Source organism: Nyctibius grandis, chromosome 24 (genome assembly GCF_013368605.1).
Source record: "Nyctibius grandis isolate bNycGra1 chromosome 24, bNycGra1.pri, whole genome shotgun sequence".
Classification (NCBI taxonomy): domain Eukaryota; kingdom Metazoa; phylum Chordata; class Aves; order Nyctibiiformes; family Nyctibiidae; genus Nyctibius; species Nyctibius grandis.
This window is the reverse complement of record NC_090681.1, coordinates 2398036-2415025: the sequence shown is the minus strand read 5'-3', so window position 1 is coordinate 2415025 and position 16990 is coordinate 2398036. Positions and strand designations below refer to the sequence as shown.

General features: G+C 51.2%; 2 protein-coding genes across 2 annotated transcripts; one reads left to right on the top strand and one right to left on the bottom strand.

Moving 5' to 3' along the window:
- Positions 1-3818: 3818 nt before the first annotated feature.
- Positions 3819-9397, bottom strand: S100PBP (S100P binding protein). The gene is made up of 4 exons (XM_068418082.1): positions 8038-9397; positions 7731-7819; positions 6860-6985; positions 3819-3963 (listed from the first exon to the last, which is right to left on the bottom strand). The coding sequence occupies exons 1-4, from the start codon at positions 9232-9234 to the stop codon at positions 3819-3821; spliced, it is 1557 nt and encodes a 518-aa protein (XP_068274183.1). The 5' UTR covers positions 9235-9397.
- A 2326-nt stretch (positions 9398-11723) lies between these two features.
- On the top strand, positions 11724-16856 carry YARS1 (tyrosyl-tRNA synthetase 1). The gene is made up of 14 exons (XM_068417758.1): positions 11724-11801; positions 11903-11967; positions 12239-12385; positions 12501-12676; positions 12904-13033; positions 13382-13462; positions 13791-13883; positions 14085-14220; positions 14425-14510; positions 14874-15009; positions 15162-15256; positions 15376-15569; positions 15706-15847; positions 16115-16856. The coding sequence occupies exons 1-14, from the start codon at positions 11786-11788 to the stop codon at positions 16223-16225; spliced, it is 1608 nt and encodes a 535-aa protein (XP_068273859.1). The 5' UTR covers positions 11724-11785; the 3' UTR covers positions 16226-16856.
- Positions 16857-16990: the final 134 nt, after the last annotated feature.

The window sequence follows — 16990 nt, the reverse complement described above, 5'->3', positions numbered from 1 at the left end:
TTAGTATAATCTCAGCTGGTAATGACTTTCTGGAGGAGATGTAAATGGAGAGGAACAGACTGCTAATGCCAGTATTTGCCAAAGACATTAAAGGTTACATCACTCCAAAGCGTATGTCACAGCTGCACATCCATTTTGCTGATAAAAATATGGCAATTCATTGACTGAGTAGTCAGCCTTCACCTCCCAAGGAGAGAGTTGAAGATTATACCATATGTTACACCAAATGTAATTCCCCCAGATTTGCAGAAAAGCTTCCTCACTCCATGTAATGAGCTATTACTGGCTAGGCTGGAAGCAGAAGCCTAGCTGACCAAATTCCATCAGCTTTCCAGCATTTGTTAAAAAGCTGTATGATCAACACGCTTGTTATGCTAAAATATCTTCTGTTTCCTCCACAAATCTGCCGTCTATTAAATCATCTGATGACCTTGTAGATTGAAATTATGATGTTCCTACTTGTTAGTGCTTTAGCCCACACATCTTGAGGAGAGCGAGCTGGATTCTCTTTCAGCTCATGCATCAGCATCAATTTTGTTTAACTAAGTTCCAACTGAAGAATCTTTATTATTAGCAACAGAGCCAGGAAAGACACAGCTTGAATTTTAGATCCCAGATGGAGTCAGCAAAGTTGGCAGCCAGAAAAGCCATCTTTTTGCTAGCAATCCGAACACATTGGATGTGGAGTCACTGAGTGGCAATAATGACATAGCCCCACGATGCCATTTGACACTTCACAGCACATCGCTGTCCTTTTTAGCTGACAAAACCCCCCACGCTTGGTGCCACCACCTGCTAAATATAACCTATTTATACCATCCAGACCTGCTTTGCAGAGGATGCAACCAGCATAGTACTAGACATCCTCCCAAACCAAAGAGAGAGTGTTATCAGCTTCCACTATTTCACGTTTTAGGACATAATTTCTTCCTCCAGTTTAGAATTGCCTTACAGTACAAAAGTAGGGAAGAGTTGGTTAGCTTTTGAGAGGATGGCAGAAAAAGCCACACAGTAGTTTAATTTCAGTCTCATTGTTTTCTAACTGCTGTGGTTAGACTGCAATACACTGATGAATGTTATTAAATTCTTTAAATTAAGACATTTCATCACAGAGCTCACGCAGGGCTTGCACAATAACACTCTCCTCCAGTCTTATCTGATGTTGCTGGATTCTACTTCACAAACAGAGCCCTTGGCTACACTCTAGCAGCAAACATGCAGTATGTCCTTCCACGAAGGCTTAATGCACAATCTCCCTCCCCTTGCAGTCTCTCTACCATTCAGCATACACGAATCACAGTCGCAATGTCAAAGAATGAAATCTTCAGCAATAAGGCTGCCCAGAAGCCCAAAGCCTTTACAAAGTGCAGAGCTGCTCCATGGCAGTGTTCATTCATGGGAGAGATTTATTTTCACAAATACCACAAAACACACGTTCAGGAGGAGGTACCTGCTTCTGCCTGAGGTACTCCAGCACTAGGAAGCTCATCTTAGACACAGCACACGTACAGACACCATCACTTTGCTGCCACGGTAAGGTGCTGCCTGTTCAGAATAATTTCATTTTCTCAGCATGGCTGAACCGGCAACAGAATGCCTGCTGTAAGAGAAGGCTAATACAAATAACATCCTGACTGCCACGCATCACTTAATAATGTCATAAAGAGATCTCTAACCAAATCAAGACAGCTAGCATGGAAACCTCTGACCGCAGAAAAGGCACCACCTGAGCACACACAGCAAAGGGAGCAGATCGCCTGTGGTCTTCCCACCGCTCTGTTCCTGCTCTGTTATATCACTGCTGATCAGCAGTGACCATCGATCACTGGTTGAGACAGAGCTTCACTGCCCCAGCGCTATGTGACTGCAACAGCTGCCGCCAGGCCCACGTTACTTCTGAACCTTCCAAGAGCCACTCTGTTAGCAGTTTAATATCAGATAAACCCTCCAGCAGGCAAGCTAGGCTGCTTTCGCAAGGGGAGGGGGGAACAGGCGCTGCAGTCAGACTCCTTCTATCCCTCTTGCCTTCTCAGAGTGCTGGGAACAAGGAGATTTGAAGCAAACTTCTTTATGTGTGTTGGGAGGAGGTGGATCTTATAGATATGATAACAACCTGGACAGCATGTGAAACTGCCCTCAGGACCACAAGTAAATTATTCCTTTTTCAGAGAATTCCCTTCAACTTAATATGTGGGATTCACTGGTTTAAGATACAACAGCCACCGTGTGCTAATAACCCCCACACTTCCCAATCAATGGCTGCCAAGGGATGTCACCTTCTCTTCCTATGCAAGGTGCTCTGCAAATAAAATTTACAGTGGTAAAAGTCATACGAGAGGCTCTGCTGGCACTGAGACCATGATGATAACTGGAAAAGATCAGTTATTGACACAAAGCCCTAACACTGGCCATGTACCACCCATGCCTGTACAACCCATCAGAAAAAAAAGTCATCCCCCACCCCAGGAAATTGCTGTAGACGGATTACTTCGTTAATGGAGGCAGTATTATCTAGGCGTTAGTGCAGTCAGGCAATACCAGGCTCTGCTCCAAGCTTCACTGCTTATCCTGTGGACAAATTACTTTGATTTTCTGTGCCTCAGTCACTGCACATCTAGGACAGTGACAAACTTTGCCTGCTTTTTAAAGCTACTTCCTCCTGTCCCACTCCGGATTTGAAAGGTGCTACAGAAGGGCAAAATAATAAAATATATGAATGACAACACTGAAAAACATTAGTACTGTACCTAAAGTTTATTTCTTTAAGATCACATTAGCCAAAAGCGTCACCAAAAAAATTCAAATTACCATAATAAAAATACAGTAAGATTTCCTCCATGAATAAACCTAATTTGCTCTCTGAATTCCTCCTGTAAACACCTAAAGGGTTCATAACACCTGCACAGGCCCTGCTAGCACCCCTGGGAAGGGCATTTCGTGGAAGATCAACCTGTTTTACAAATCCTCCAAGTAACCTGGAGTTTCTATGATCTGTTAGGGAAGGAGATAGAGGCAGCACAGAGCCCAGTAGTTGCTGTTGGATGCTGTAGCTTAAATGAACACGAGGTCAGACTCTTCTGGGTAGCCCAGAAAGCAGGCAAGTGAAAGAGGAGGGCCTGCAATAACACAACAGAAAGCTACAGCTAACAGGTGCAAAATATTTATAAACCAAAGTGCAAATCTCAGGAAACATTTTTACAAGAAAAGTTACAAATGAAACAAAACAAAACAGACAAACTTTTCAGGGACAGAAAGCACAACAGAACAAGACAAGACATAATCAAACCAGGTAAATCAACAGCTGCTCTGGAATTTACAGTAAACCAACACACCTTTGTCAAACGGAGGGGGACAGCAGTCACAAGCTGGTTTTACACTTGAAAACCTTAATGTTATTCAAAGGGAGCCCAATCATTGTAGGAGATTTAATGCCAAGGTTTAGGACCAAGCTTTGAAGAGACGTTTTTCCCCTTCAAAGCCCATTTTCCAGTTTCCATCACTGAAATATTACACCCTCACATCCAACATGCAATCTTGCCTCTTGAACACCAACTATATTTGTTGCCTACTCTGTGAGGAGGTTGTTTTCAGTTCAAAGGGTAACACTGATGCAAAACATAGCAGTTACCTACACAAATCACATTTAAATTGCACTTCAAAACCAGTTCCAAATGTTTCTAAAACAAAGAAACTTCCACTGGCCTTATTAAAAACAGATCATAAAACAACTTATGAAAATACAAACCACTCAAAACCAGAACAATGAAGAACAACTCTCACTGCAGAACGAGAACCAGCACAGCCCCTGAGCAGCAAAATCAGACATTAGAAAAGGCTGTGACAGGGCTACGCTGGAAGTGGTCAGGAATGCTCGGGAAAGAGTGGTGTTTGGCCAAGTTCTTGCTCACCCACTGTGTAAGGTTGTACCTTTGGGTAGGTTTCTTGTCAGACCTTGGGTAATTTCTGCAAAAGTAAGTAAAATAGTTAAAACAAACACAACAGAAGCATACATATGAGAGGCTCAAACAGCATCTTCTCTGAAAATGCCTTCTGCACTCCTCGGGGCTTGCAGCTGGTATCTAATTTTCTTGCTAAGATGTTAATAAGACAAAAATCTCACAAACTTTAAGCAGCCTTACAGGAGCAAGAGTAAAAAACAAAGCCCTGGACCAGTTGTGTAGACTAGGGAGTATCACACTCTGTTAAACCCCACACCCTACCCCAACCCATCTCACATCCCGCTTGAAATTTCAGGTTTGTAGGTGGATTTCATTTGCTTTGAAGAAAAATCTCCCTCCTAGGCTCAGCCATAAATGTAATTCCTCCTCTGCATCAGCACAGCCCAAGTCCTGTACCTTCCCTGCACGCTTTCCTTTCAAGTAAAATCAGTTTGGGCAGGTAAGGACTGTTTCAAGATTAAAGTCTCTTCCTCAGCCAGCTCAGTACCAATCAACAGACCAGACTCTTTCAAGGCAGAATCTGCTGGCACAGCATTCATTTGGATTTCACAGATTTGTTTCTCCACATGTTCCCTTATACTATTCTCCCTTTCCATCACCTTAAACCTGGTGTGTCTGTTTTTTAAAGATATTGATCTTTGTTATTAGAGTAAGACCAGATGGTCTGTGACTCTTTATAAGGTATTTCCTCCTCCTCTTCTCCCTTTGATTCAAGAGGGATCCAAGAAAATAATTTATCAGGTTTCTCCCAGGTTGTAAGAAGCCTGATAAAACTGCTAAGCATCACAAACCTCCATCAAACAAGCCAAGCCTCAAGGAGAACTGGTGGAGTCCTGCTGGCAGAAGCACTCAGGAAGCAGTGGCTGGAGGTCAGACAGGAGCTAGCTTGGCTTCCCAGGTACCCAGAGGTGCACGACTCTGCTGAGAGTGATGCCGCTCCGAATAACATGAGAATACTTGTCTGAGCAGCCTCGTTACTTCTGCAGACTGATACAGAACCAACCAGAATTGCCAAGGAGGATCTCATCAAGAGGGATAGGATTCTATTTACTGTTGGATAAAGGGCAATAATGAAGTGTGAATGCTAACAAACGGTCAGCTGGCAGAAATCTTTTGTGGTCAATTATCAGTTTCAGCCACCCGTTTCCAAGCAGATGTTCAAATCACATCTCATTTTTACATCTGCTACAACACAGCCTTAGAGGCATTTAGATTCCTATGGGAAGCTGCAAATAAATTTATCTATTCAGATTGAATATGCTCTAGAAACTAGAATGAGAGGAAGAAAACCAGAACCAGAGGTTATCTCCCATCTCGCTTGAGATGGCTAGATGTGAAAAGTTTACTCTGAATACAAAAGGATTTCTTCCAACTAGTCAGTGTTCAAAGACTGCACACGTGGTAGCCAGTGCAATGCACTCACCCCACACAGATATAAGAAAATTGTATTTATAGAGAACCTGCAAGTGCAAGATACCACGCAGATAAGTGAAAAGATAAAGCCTCTGCTGTAGCCAGCCTCTAATTCACCCAGACAACACACGAGCCAGTAGCAAGAGACAGGATACAAGGAAGAGCAGACAGATCATGTAGAAGAGGGGATAGCAAAGTCAAACACTACCATAAGACAAATGCCAGGAGATTTGCAATACAAAACAGAGCTAAAGATTTGTAGCAGCAATATATTAGTTACTGCTTCCCAAAGGGAACTCCCTTGCTGGCTCTGAAACCTGCTAATTTTCCTTTAGGAATTCCTCAGGATCATTCTGCATTTCTGCATCTCCCACGCAAATGATACACAAGACATTGCTGCAGCCCCAGGTGCACAGAAGTACCATAGAGGGTCAAAGTCAGCCCACTGAGAAGGTTTTTCTGTGACAACTGGGAAAGCCCACGCTGTCTGTCGGGCTGAATTCCAAGCCTACAGCTATTTGGAATAAGACAGGTTTGCACTAATAAGAAAATCAAATTGTATGCATCACAGACAATGCTCTTCCCCAGCAAAATAGATCTCTGTTTCACTCACCAGCCTTGTTCCTTTGGAGCTCCTGCCTGATTTTCTGTGACTCAGAACATATGTCTTGCATTTTTAATTTGAAAGGAAGAGAAAACAGGCCATTGTAGCTTTCCTTGCACAGTCCCCCCTGCATTAGTTATGCTGTATCCCTACGCTGGAAAGCAGCCCTGTGGCTATGCAGCTGCTCGTGCTGCCCAGATAAGTGCAGGCTCCGTGTAACGAGCAACAAAACTGTCAGTTTCTTACAACTATCAAGAAATGACAATTATTGCACCCATGAACACTCAGAATAACCACAGGGGGAGGCCATCTCTGGAAGCTACCAGAACGCTCTTTGCCCTTCAGAACATCCCAGTTCTACCCATCAACCCATCAGATACTGCTCTTCAGCTGATATCCATACCTGCTCTTTACAGACACCTTCCTTTAAACCTTGGCAGCTGATAGCTCTTGGATGACACCGTTGAGAGGAGCAACGTGTAGAAGGTGTCAACAGTAGATCCAAATCTCAGCACTTAAGCTAAATATTCCCCAAGTCTGGGTTCATAGCTGCAGACTGACAAGAACAAGTTACCTCCCAACACAACACGTCAGAGGTCAGCTCTGTTGTTCCCAGTAACATGGGCCTGCTTTGGGAGCACCCCTGATTTACCACAGCAAGCCCCCTGTACAATGTTTCCCAGCTATCCCAAACTGTGAAACTCATCTGAACCAGTCCTGGAACAAGACTGATTGCTGTACAAGAACTCTGTGCATGGTAGTGCTAGCAAGTGTAGCAGGCACTCTTTATTTCTCTCTGAAAAACAAGTACATTCAAAACATCAAAGAATACAAGTTCAGCAAGCCAGGCCTCCTGCTAGGAGTGCAGCCAGTGCAGCCTTACCCCATCCCATCCTGGTGTTGCCTGGTGTAGGAGCTACCATTTTCTTCACATGGACATGCACACGCTGCATATAAATGTTTCTTTTGCTCAGGCTCAGCTTCTGAAACGCATGTCCATTGATTCAAGCTTTAAAATAAAAGACAGCGTTAATTTTTTTTTGGACAATTTGTCCAATTAGGTTACAGAGGGGGACAAAGTGTCCTATAGAACTAGTACAGACATGAACTTCTTGTAGCACTATTCTATGATTGCAAAAATAAAAGTATTTATTCGAATAAAGCTGCAAAGATAATGTCCTGAGAGCAAAGCAGGACAGAGTGTGAGCTGAGTGAACCAGACAGTCACTGTCCTGCTTCACAAGCCAGAAGCCTGCAGCGAGCCCTCAAAACCAGCAGATTTTTCATGTTACTCAAGGCCACACTGTGAACGGCAATGCACAGGACACCTGAGTGCAGCAGGTCTGCAGAGACCACGGGGAAAAAGAACCAAACTGACAACTCCAGATCCAGGAGCACTGGAGAGAAGACCATAACCATCCCTGCGCAGTGCCTGGTGCTGCTCTGCTGCTGCCATCTGCCGGAAACCACTCCAGGAGAGCGGCCACCAAGCCAAGCCAGTGCAAACATCTCCTCTCCTGCCCTGCACATCACTGCCCAGGACTGTCTTAGAAAGCTTCTTTCCCATTTGGACCAGCCCTATATTCTTCTCCCTCTTACAGCGTAAAATATTAAGTACTTTTCCCACTATTTCAATGCACCTTAAGAAAAAAATGAAGAGAAAACCAGCAGTACACAGCCAACCAAACTGGTTTGGGAAACTGCTTGGTTGTTTTTCAGGGCGCAAATGCATTTAGAGGCTCCTACAAAATTACCTTTCTTCCTCCTGTGGCATAACTTTACCAGGCTTCTCCCCACTGGTTGCCTCCTCCTGCCCAATCTGGCCTACAGCTGTATGGCTTGACTAGAAAGACAAGAAAAAAGGGAATAAACACTAATAGAAAATCATTCCATCTAAGTCTTGCTTATACAGTTATATAAAAACATCACACTTTGCTTGAAAAACCTTTCCTTACTGTGTAAAAGTGCACACTTGTGTGCACATGGACATCACTGCAAGTACAAATCAAAGGGAATGGAATTAAAAACATTTTAGTTACAAGAATTAAAATGTGTGTTTACTTTAATGCTGTTTGATGGCTGCTCGACTTCTGAAGATTCCTGCTCCCCATCATCCTCTGGAAAGTCTAATTTCCTTGAAAAACATCTCTCTGTTGCTTTGGAAAGTTCTTGGTTTCTGGACGCAGAAGATGGCGTGGGACACCTCGGCAGCACAGGTGCTGAACTCCCACCAGCTGCACTCTGGCCACAGACCAGGTCAGAAAAGGGCACGGATCTTCCCACCTGATCATCACCACAGCAGCCAGACACATCTCTGCTCACGAAGGGAGTCTCTCCCAGGCAATCCACATCCAGGCTTTGCCAGCCATTAGACACCAGCCCCTCCAAGGATTCTTCGAGAACACAGCTACTAGCAGTTTTATCATCCTCGAGGCAATCATTTCTGATTGCTTCTGAAGCTCCTCTTTCAGCTTCCTCCAACCACTCGTCCTCCAGAGGCTGATCCTCATAGTCTGCATCAATTGGGCTAAGAGTCAGAAGCTCCTGAATGTCAAGATCAAACAGCATGTCAGTTACTTGGGCTGACTGCAGATGGTTCTCATCCAAACCAGCAATTTCATTTGGACAACATTCAGAACCAGGTGAAGAACACTCTCTGGACAGGGGTACGCTCGGTGTCTCTGTGATCTCTGAGGCTACGTTTGCATCTTCGTTGATGACAGATGCCCCAGCGCAGCTGCTGCTCTCATCCTTTTCACTCTCTCCATTTCCATTTTGGCTCAGATCACTTTTTCTCGTTAGGTACTGCTCAGATTGCTCACAATCATCTGCCAAGATTTCCTGGATCTCTTGCTCAGTGTAACTGAAAGAAGAATTCCCTTCTTCACTGTCTGACGGTTCCAACAAGGAGTCATCTGGCTCGCTATCATCAAAACATCTGCTTGTATCTAGAGAAATGGGTACATCATCATATTTTGCTGCAGCAGAACTGGCAGCAAGGTCGTCATGGCCAGTATCATCCAGAAAATGAGAGGATCCCTGAAAGCAGGCAGAGTCTGGGGAACAGAGCAGCAGCTTCTCGGATGGATCTGGAGTGCTACACTGACAACTCACACAAGCTTTCTTAGCTGACTGCAGGGCCTGAACCTGCTCTGTGGAATCCAACAGCCTTTTGGCCCTGGGAACTGTACTATGAACAGCAGGTTGAAATTCATGACACCGACAAAGCCCAAAGGCCTGAGGGGAATGGTCATCCATGTTGCTGTCGGTTCCTGTCTCTCAGTGACCCCGTACCTTCTGCTTACAGCTCCAGAAACCTGTTCTGAAGTTCATCTGATCCTGCTGCCCTTTGACCAACCCCTTCAGAAAATAAATCAGCAAGAGTCAGTTCCAACCTGCCAGCAAAACACAACATCTTAAAAGAAACTCATCTGTTTTCCAAAGATGCAGTAATATAACGGGAAAGGCAAACACACCAGCTGAGGCACAATAATTTTATCTCCCTGGTCTCTGTTACCTCTACTCCTGACCATTTTAGGTCTTAACAACATAGAACAACAACTAGTCCCTCATTCCGTGAGTGTTCTCATACACTAGGTTGGTTGGCTTTATCAAGCAGGACTAATAAAAGCCCCAGTCATCAACACAGTCTGTACCATCTCCTCCAAAGCTGCTGTAAATCAGTCACTCTAACACCAGATGCCAGTACGCACAACTTACATTCCTTACAACCTTGAAGCACAGAGCACACTTTAGGTATTAAATAAAGCCTCACAGACCCTCCCTGTCTCACAAGCCCCACCTCCGTCCTTCAAAGATACCAAACAAATAAAAAGTCTTTTTCGGGTTAGGAAAAACTGAGCAATGGAAGAGTAACTGTCAGGGAGCTCAGAGGACATTCAGCAGCGTATTAGTCACTCACACACTCATACAAAACACGTGTTACAGGGAAAGATCAGAAGATAAAGTTTCTTCCTGTAAAATTCAATAGTTTAAAGGTATTCACAAACAAAACCTGTTTTCCTCTTAGTGAGGACTCACACTAACACGAATCTTTTGACTTGAATGCCCTGCGTTTGACTCTCACCCAGCAGGAGAATGTGGACTAAGGAAAGGTATTTCCTGTCCTCTTTGACCACGAGATTTGAAGGAATACCTTTTGTCTTTCTGCTGGTTTGACGACTTACTGCTTTCAAAAAGGGGAGGGTTACCTACTCCAGGAATAAAACCCAGGCAGTTCTGCTGCTTCCTCTTGTCATTCTGTCCAAATAATAAAAATAATGCTGTAACCACCCTGAAGGAAGAAAATACCTCAGGAATCAGCTATGTACACACAAAACCTCCACAAGAACACAGTCACAGGCATTCCTCACTAGATAGTACTTGCCTGGAGTTCTGCAATTTAGTTACAAATGCTCAAGTGCTTCAAAGAGAAACAAAAGGCAAATAAAAACAAATTAAATGTGGATTTAATCCTACCAAGTGTAGTAGCCTAATAATCTAGCTCCTAACCAATAAGGACTTGAAAGTGAACCAAACATTTTAAGCCTTTTTGCTGGAACTGGCTTACAAAAAGTACGTTTGGAGATGTTTACATGCTGAGCTTGCAGACAAGGAACTGGTTTCCTTACTGCCGTGACCTTCCCAATTCACCTAACCACAGCCTGTGCTGGGTGTGTGCTTTCAGCCCTCCACCAGCTGATTCTGGAAGCAGAACTCTGGTAACTACGTGGCCGATGATGCACAAGACAGACCCCCCTGCCATTCCCCATAGAAGTGCGTTGAATTCGGGGGCTGTTCAAGGATTTACACCAGGGTAAAGCTCCGTAACAGTTTAAATTGCTCTTAAACTGAGGGGGGACAAGGCTCCCTGCCTCTCACCCTGTTCCTCATTCCAGCACTGGTGCTTGTACGGTCAGACCACACTGGACCCAGTGCAAAAGCACTGGAGCCACGGTGGGCCAGTCAAAGGCTCTTCAGAAAATTACACACACTTTACATGGGTTTCCAGCACAGCTTCAGCAAATAGGGAGATCAAAAGACAAAGCTACAGAGACACACGGCTCTGCCAAGGCGCAGGCACTGGCCGCTCCACTCCCTTCAGCCGCACAGAGCTCACAAGCCTGCAGCGCTGGGGTCTGCTCCCTGAAGAGAGCACAGGGAGCTGGGGGCACCTGCTAGAGGAAGGAGTCACGGGCCACCCGGTAACGGCCCCTCAGCCCCGTGATTTGCCCACTACAGGAGGTATCCTCTCCCCCCGCGAGAGCACGAAGGCAAAGCCCAGCCCTTCGCCTCCGCAGCTCCCTGACCTCGCCCTCTCTTCACTCACGGGTTTACCCGTACGCTACGGCCCCTTTCAGCTCCACCCCCCCACCGCCCCCGCACCGCGGGCACCGCCCCGGGCCGCCCCACCGCGGCCCAACCGCTCTGCGCGGGGCCGAGGCCGCCCCAGGGAGGAGCCCGGCCCCGCTCCTCCTCCCGCCCAGGCACCGGGCGTCCTCCGAGCCCCGAAACGGGAAAAGGAGCTTAAAAACACCCAAATAAACAAACAAACAGCTACAACAAAGGCCAACGACCCGCCGGGGCCGGCCCGGGGCTGGCGGCCGAAGGGGCCGCACTGCGCTCACCCGCCGCCATCTTAACGGCGCCGGCAGCCCGGCCCCCGCCGCGCGAGGCGCCGCCTGATTGGCGGAGCGCGGCTGGCCCCGCCCCAACGCCCCGCAGGCCCCGCCCTCCCCTCATCGGCAGCTCGGCGCTCGGGCGGCGGAAGTGACGTCCAGGCGCGGCAGGCGAGCGCCGAGCGGAGCTGATGCAACCGGGGGGAGGTTGGTGGGGCCGGGCCGGGGGCACCGGGGCGGCCTCGGGACCGGGCGGGGCCCCGGGGGGGCTGCTGCGGCCTCCGGTAACGCTGTCTCCTTCCCTGCAGCCGCCGCCATGGAGGCCGCGCCCGGCCCGCAGGAGAAGTATCACCTCATCACCCGGAACCTGCAGGTACTGGCGGGGGGATCGGGGTCGGGGCAGGCCGGGGAGGGCGGATCGGGGCCGGGACAGGCCCTGGGTGTAGCGGAGGGGGCCCGGATCAGCCTCTGGACCCGGCAGGAGCCCCGGGGACACGGTGCATGCAGGGTGGGCCGGTGCCTGGGCACGGCTCCGGGCTCGGCCGCTCAGTGGGACGTTGTCCTGCCCACGTCCTCCCGCAGCCACCCCAGTGCGTTCCCGGGGAGGCTCAGCCGTGCCGGGTGTGTGTCTTGGCCCTCCACAGGAGGTGCTGGGGGAGGACAAGCTCATGGCCATCCTGAAGGAGCGAGAGCTGAAGATCTACTGGGGCACCGCCACCACGGGCAAGCCGCACGTGGCCTACTTCGTGCCCATGTCCAAGATCGCAGATTTCCTGAAGGCAGGGTGCGAGGTACGTGGCCAGGCTGGGAGCTCGGGCCCTGCGGGACTTTGTCACCACACTGGTGGCTGGAAACATGCCGTTCCCCTGAGCGGTGTGGCACTGACTCTGTCCCCCTCCGTACTAGGTGACGATACTCTTTGCTGACCTCCACGCTTACCTAGACAACATGAAGGCCCCCTGGGAGCTGCTGGAGTTGCGCACCCGCTATTACGAGAACGTGATCAAAGCCATGCTGGAGAGCATTGGGGTGCCCCTGGAGAAGCTGAAGTTCATCCGGGGCACTGACTACCAGCTCAGCAAGTGAGTCCTGGGGCGCCTCGTCCTCTCGGGAGGGGAGAGCCCGACGTGGGGCTCTGCTGTTCCTGAGCTTGCCCTGAGCCTGCTCCCAGGCACTGTCATTCAGGGAACAAAGTGAAGGTGCCTCCAGGCCTCGGCTCCTCTTGATGTGGCCAGAACCAGCATTTGTGTGAAGCAGCTCTAAAAGATGTCCCCCTCCCTGGTGCTAACGGTGCTGTCCCTTCCCTCAGGGAGTACACGCTGGACGTGTACCGCCTCTCGTCCGTGGTGACGCAGCACGACGCGAAGAAGGCGGGAGCGGAGGTGGTGAAGCAGGTGGAGCACCCCTTGCTGAGCGGTTTGCTCTACCCAGGCCTGCAGGTGCGTCGTGGCGAGGCAGAGGGGCAGAGCCTCTTGGCCAGGGAGGTACTGGGCGAAGCCAGGACTGCAGGGATGTGTGAGGCTGAATGCCAAGGTCGTTCTACTCCACCCCAATACTACACCTGGCAGCAGCACAAAACATAACCTGAGTATAGAGCTGCTTTTACAGTGACTCCAGCCAGCTGCAAGACAACAAGCAGTCCGGAGAGCTCCTGTCCTTCCCGGGGAGGGAGTGGCCTGGCAGAGGCTGGGCAGGTCCTGGGGGACAGGCAGGACCTCTGAAGGCTGAGCACAGCTGGAGCGTGAAGCCTTGGGCCCAGCCTCAAGGCTGTGTGGGTCTCTCCGCAGGCGCTGGATGAGGAGTACCTCAAGGTCGACGCACAGTTTGGAGGAGTTGATCAGAGGAAGATATTCACCTTTGCAGAGAAGGTGAGGAGTGGGGGTGTCTGTGAGCCCCCTGCGATGCTGGTGTCTGGCTCAGGGGTCCAACACTCGCTGATCTGTTGGGAGTGTGTGATTTCAGTTGGCACCACAGGGCTCTTCACAGCTCCTGCTGCTGCCCTCGTGGTCCGTGGGGCTCTGGTGTGCAACATAGCGCTGCCACACGTCCCTGACTGTGGCTGTCAGCACCTCGTGAACCTGTGGTAGCTTTCTGGGTCCCCAGGTTATCTGGAGCCAGGAGCAAACAGGGATCGTGAGTTAAAGCTGATCTTCAGAAGAGGATGGTCCATGACTTGCCTCCTTGCTTCTTCCCCAGTACCTTCCTTCCCTGGGCTATGCCAAGCGCATCCATTTGATGAACCCGATGGTTCCTGGTCTGACAGGCAGCAAAATGAGCTCCTCAGAAGAGGTTGGTCCCTGAACGGTGGCTGCGGTCAGGGGTTCTGTGGGGAGGCGGGTTAATGGCTGGGGGTGGAGAGGTCACCCAAGAGAAGGTGACTTCTCTCTCCACTCACACTGGGGTCTAAGAAGAAGTTGCAACAACTCCAGCATGAGTTGTCTCTTTTGGGCAAGAGTTTGGGTGATGGGCTGCGGAAATCTCTTCCTGCAGGAGTCAAAGATTGATCTTCTGGACCGCAAGGAGGATGTGAAGAAGAAGCTGAAGAAGGCTTTCTGCGAGCCAGGGAACGTGGAGAACAACGGCGTCCTCTCCTTCATCAAGCACGTCCTCTTTCCCCTCAAGTCAGGTGAGGGGCTCGCCACGCTCTGGCGCTGGGGCTAGTTTTTCCTGTGGATAAGAAGAGGGGACAGGAACATGTGTCCCCTGAAGCAGGCTGCCTCTGAGTGCTGCCTCCCTGTCTTGGGCTGAGCGGGGCGGGTGGTTTATCTGGCTGAGCAGGGGATGAGTCTCCGCTTGGGTTAATCTGAGCCTTAAAATCTGTGTGTCACAGAGTTTGTGATTCTGCGAGAAGAAAAATGGGGAGGAAACAAAACCTACACAGCCTATGAGGCCTTGGAGAAGGACTTTGCTGAGCAGGTGGGTGCCGGGAGGGACTGAACCCTCTCCCTGAGGCTCCTGAGAGCACCGTGGGAGGGCTCTGAGCAGCAGTGGGAGATGGAAATCTGCAGCAGGGGAAGGTGTGGAGCGGAGCGTGGCCCACTGGCTGCAGGGTGGCAGGGTGCTCCCAGCCAGGAGAGCCCAAAGATGAGAGGATGGGTGAAGGACCCAGAAGAGGGGCTCTGATATCTGAGGGGGGATCAGGCCAAGTCCTGGGGTTCATCTCCCTGCCCTGCATGGTCTCCAGTTCCTACCTCTCTGGCCTCAGATCAGTCACTCGAATTCTGCTCGCCCTGCCCGCGAGGAAACCGTGCAGGAACCCGGCTGTTTGTCACGATACAGGTTGTTCACCCCGGGGACCTGAAGAACTCGGTGGAAGTGGCCCTGAACAAACTGCTTGACCCCATCAGAGAGAAATTCAACTGCCCGGAGCTGAAGAAGCTGACCAATGCAGCGTACCCCAGCCCGGCCAAAGCCAGTAAGGAGGAGGGACTGTGCTCTGTGGTATAGAGACAAGCAGGGAATTCAGCGGGCCCCAGGGCCAGCGTTTGGGGGTCACGGTGTGCTCCCCAGGGCCTGGCCAGCTCCCTGGGTTTATGCTGAGGCGTGACTGTTCCCTTTGCACTGCAGAGCCTGCAGAGAAGGGTGCCAAGAACTCGGAGCCGGAGGACGTGGTCCCATCCCGGCTGGACATTCGCGTCGGCAAAGTGATCAGTGTGGAAAAGGTGTGGTCACAACAGGGAGAGGGGAGTAACCTTCCCACCTTGGTGTGTGGGGGGGGTCTGCCCCCTTCTCTGTCACCCCAGTGCCCTCCCCTGCTCCTCACCTTGCTTCTGCTTCGCAGCACCCGGATGCCGACAGCCTGTACGTGGAGAAGATCGACGTGGGCGAGCCTGAGCCCCGCACCGTGGTCAGCGGCCTGGTGCAGTTCGTCCCCAAGGAGCAGCTGCAGGACAGGCTGGTGGTGCTGCTTTGCAACCTCAAGCCCCAGAAGATGAGGGGTGTGGAGTCGCAGGGCATGGTGCTGTGTGCCTCCAGGTAAGGGAGGGGGCATCGGGGCCGTACCCTTCCAGGGGGGCAGTCCAGACCCCCCTCTCCTGCCCCAGAGCCCCGTGGTGCCGGGGGGCAGGTGGGTACCTCAGGGTGACTCTGCTTCCTCCACACCCCTCGGCAGCCTGGGGGAGCCGCGGCAGGTGGAACCCCTGGACCCGCCGGCCGGGTGCTGCGCCGGGGAGCGCGTCTACGTGGAGGGCTACGAGGGAGGGGAGCCCGACGACGAGCTCAAGCCGAAGAAGAAGGTCTTTGAGAAGCTGCAGGTGAGGGGCTGCACCGGGGGCCTGGGCCACAGCTTGGAGTAGCTGGGGCTCCAGGCATCGAGGGGGGCACGTAGATGCCACTGTCCCCACTTCTGGGTGACTGCAAATCGGCTATTTGCCGCTCAGTGCCCATGTTTGCTACACACGGGCACAAGTCACGCAAAAGCAAAGCCGTGGAGGAGACAAACCTCCCCAGGGGCTGAGCGAGGCGCCGCTGCCCTGCTGGCAGCCCAGGCCTGACCCTGCCGCCCCTGCTCTGCTCCCCAGGCCGACTTCTGCATCTCCGAGGACTGTGTCGCGCAGTGGAAGCAGAGAAACTTCCTGACCAAGCTGGGGAGAGTCTCCTGTAAAAGCCTGAAGGGAGGGAGCATCAGCTAACAAGCACCAGAGCCACGTCTCGCACTTCCAGCCTGGCCCCCTCCACCGCCGCAGCCAGGCTCTCCTCCCCGGTCTCTGCCATCTCCTCCCCAGTGCCCCAAGCCAGGGGTTCAACCCTGCGGGACCTTGGGGGGGGCTCTGGGACTGAATTTGCATCCTCCAACCTGGAGAGCTGCCTCTGACATCCCCCTCGCCCTGGGCCTGCTCAGCCAGCGTCCGTGCCTCGTCTGTGGGCCAGCTCTGGGCACTGGCGGTGGCACCACACCTAAGGGACCTGTGTGACTCGTGCCCGTGGCCTCAGGCTCGATGCTGGGGCCATCGGCTCGCTCCCAGTTGTGCCATGGACTGGATGCCCTGCCTGCCAGTCCCAAGCTGCAGGGAGGGCAGAAAGGGAAGGCTGCTTGCTCAAACCTGCATTGCTGCTAATGGAGCTGGGGCAGCTGCCTGGCAGCCAGGCGGGCCCCGTCCCTGCCCAGGCACCCCCTGCTCCACGCTCAGCCCACCCGGGGCTGGGGCTGCTGCTGGTGCTGCCTGTCCCGAGCCCATGGGGGGCTGGGGCAGGGGGGAGTGGGCCTTAAACACTGACTTGGGAACCATCTGTCTTGTCCTAAACCCAAATAAAATGTCAAGCTGAGCACGCCCGGGTGTGCCTGTCCTCTGTCCTCTCCCTGTCTGGCTGAGCTGGCTCCTGGGGGTCAGTGCTGCCTCAGCCCTCTGCCCACCCTGCCCCAGAGCTCGATGCCAGCTGCGGTGCGTGGCAAGGCC

Coding starts and splice junctions, on each gene's coding strand:
- S100PBP (XM_068418082.1), bottom strand. CDS start 9,234: ATGGATGACCATTCCCCTCAGGCCTTTGGGCTTTGTCGGTGTCATGAA. Junction 6,986..7,730: donor ATGCCACAGGAGGAAGAAAG/GTAATTTTGTAG, acceptor TTTATTTTAAAG/CTTGAATCAATGGACATGCG. Junction 3,964..6,859: donor CAACACCAGGATGGGATGGG/GTAAGGCTGCAC, acceptor TTACTTTTGCAG/AAATTACCCAAGGTCTGACA.
- YARS1 (XM_068417758.1), top strand. Junction 12,386..12,500: donor TCCTGAAGGCAGGGTGCGAG/GTACGTGGCCAG, acceptor CCTCCGTACTAG/GTGACGATACTCTTTGCTGA. Junction 13,034..13,381: donor TGCTCTACCCAGGCCTGCAG/GTGCGTCGTGGC, acceptor GTCTCTCCGCAG/GCGCTGGATGAGGAGTACCT.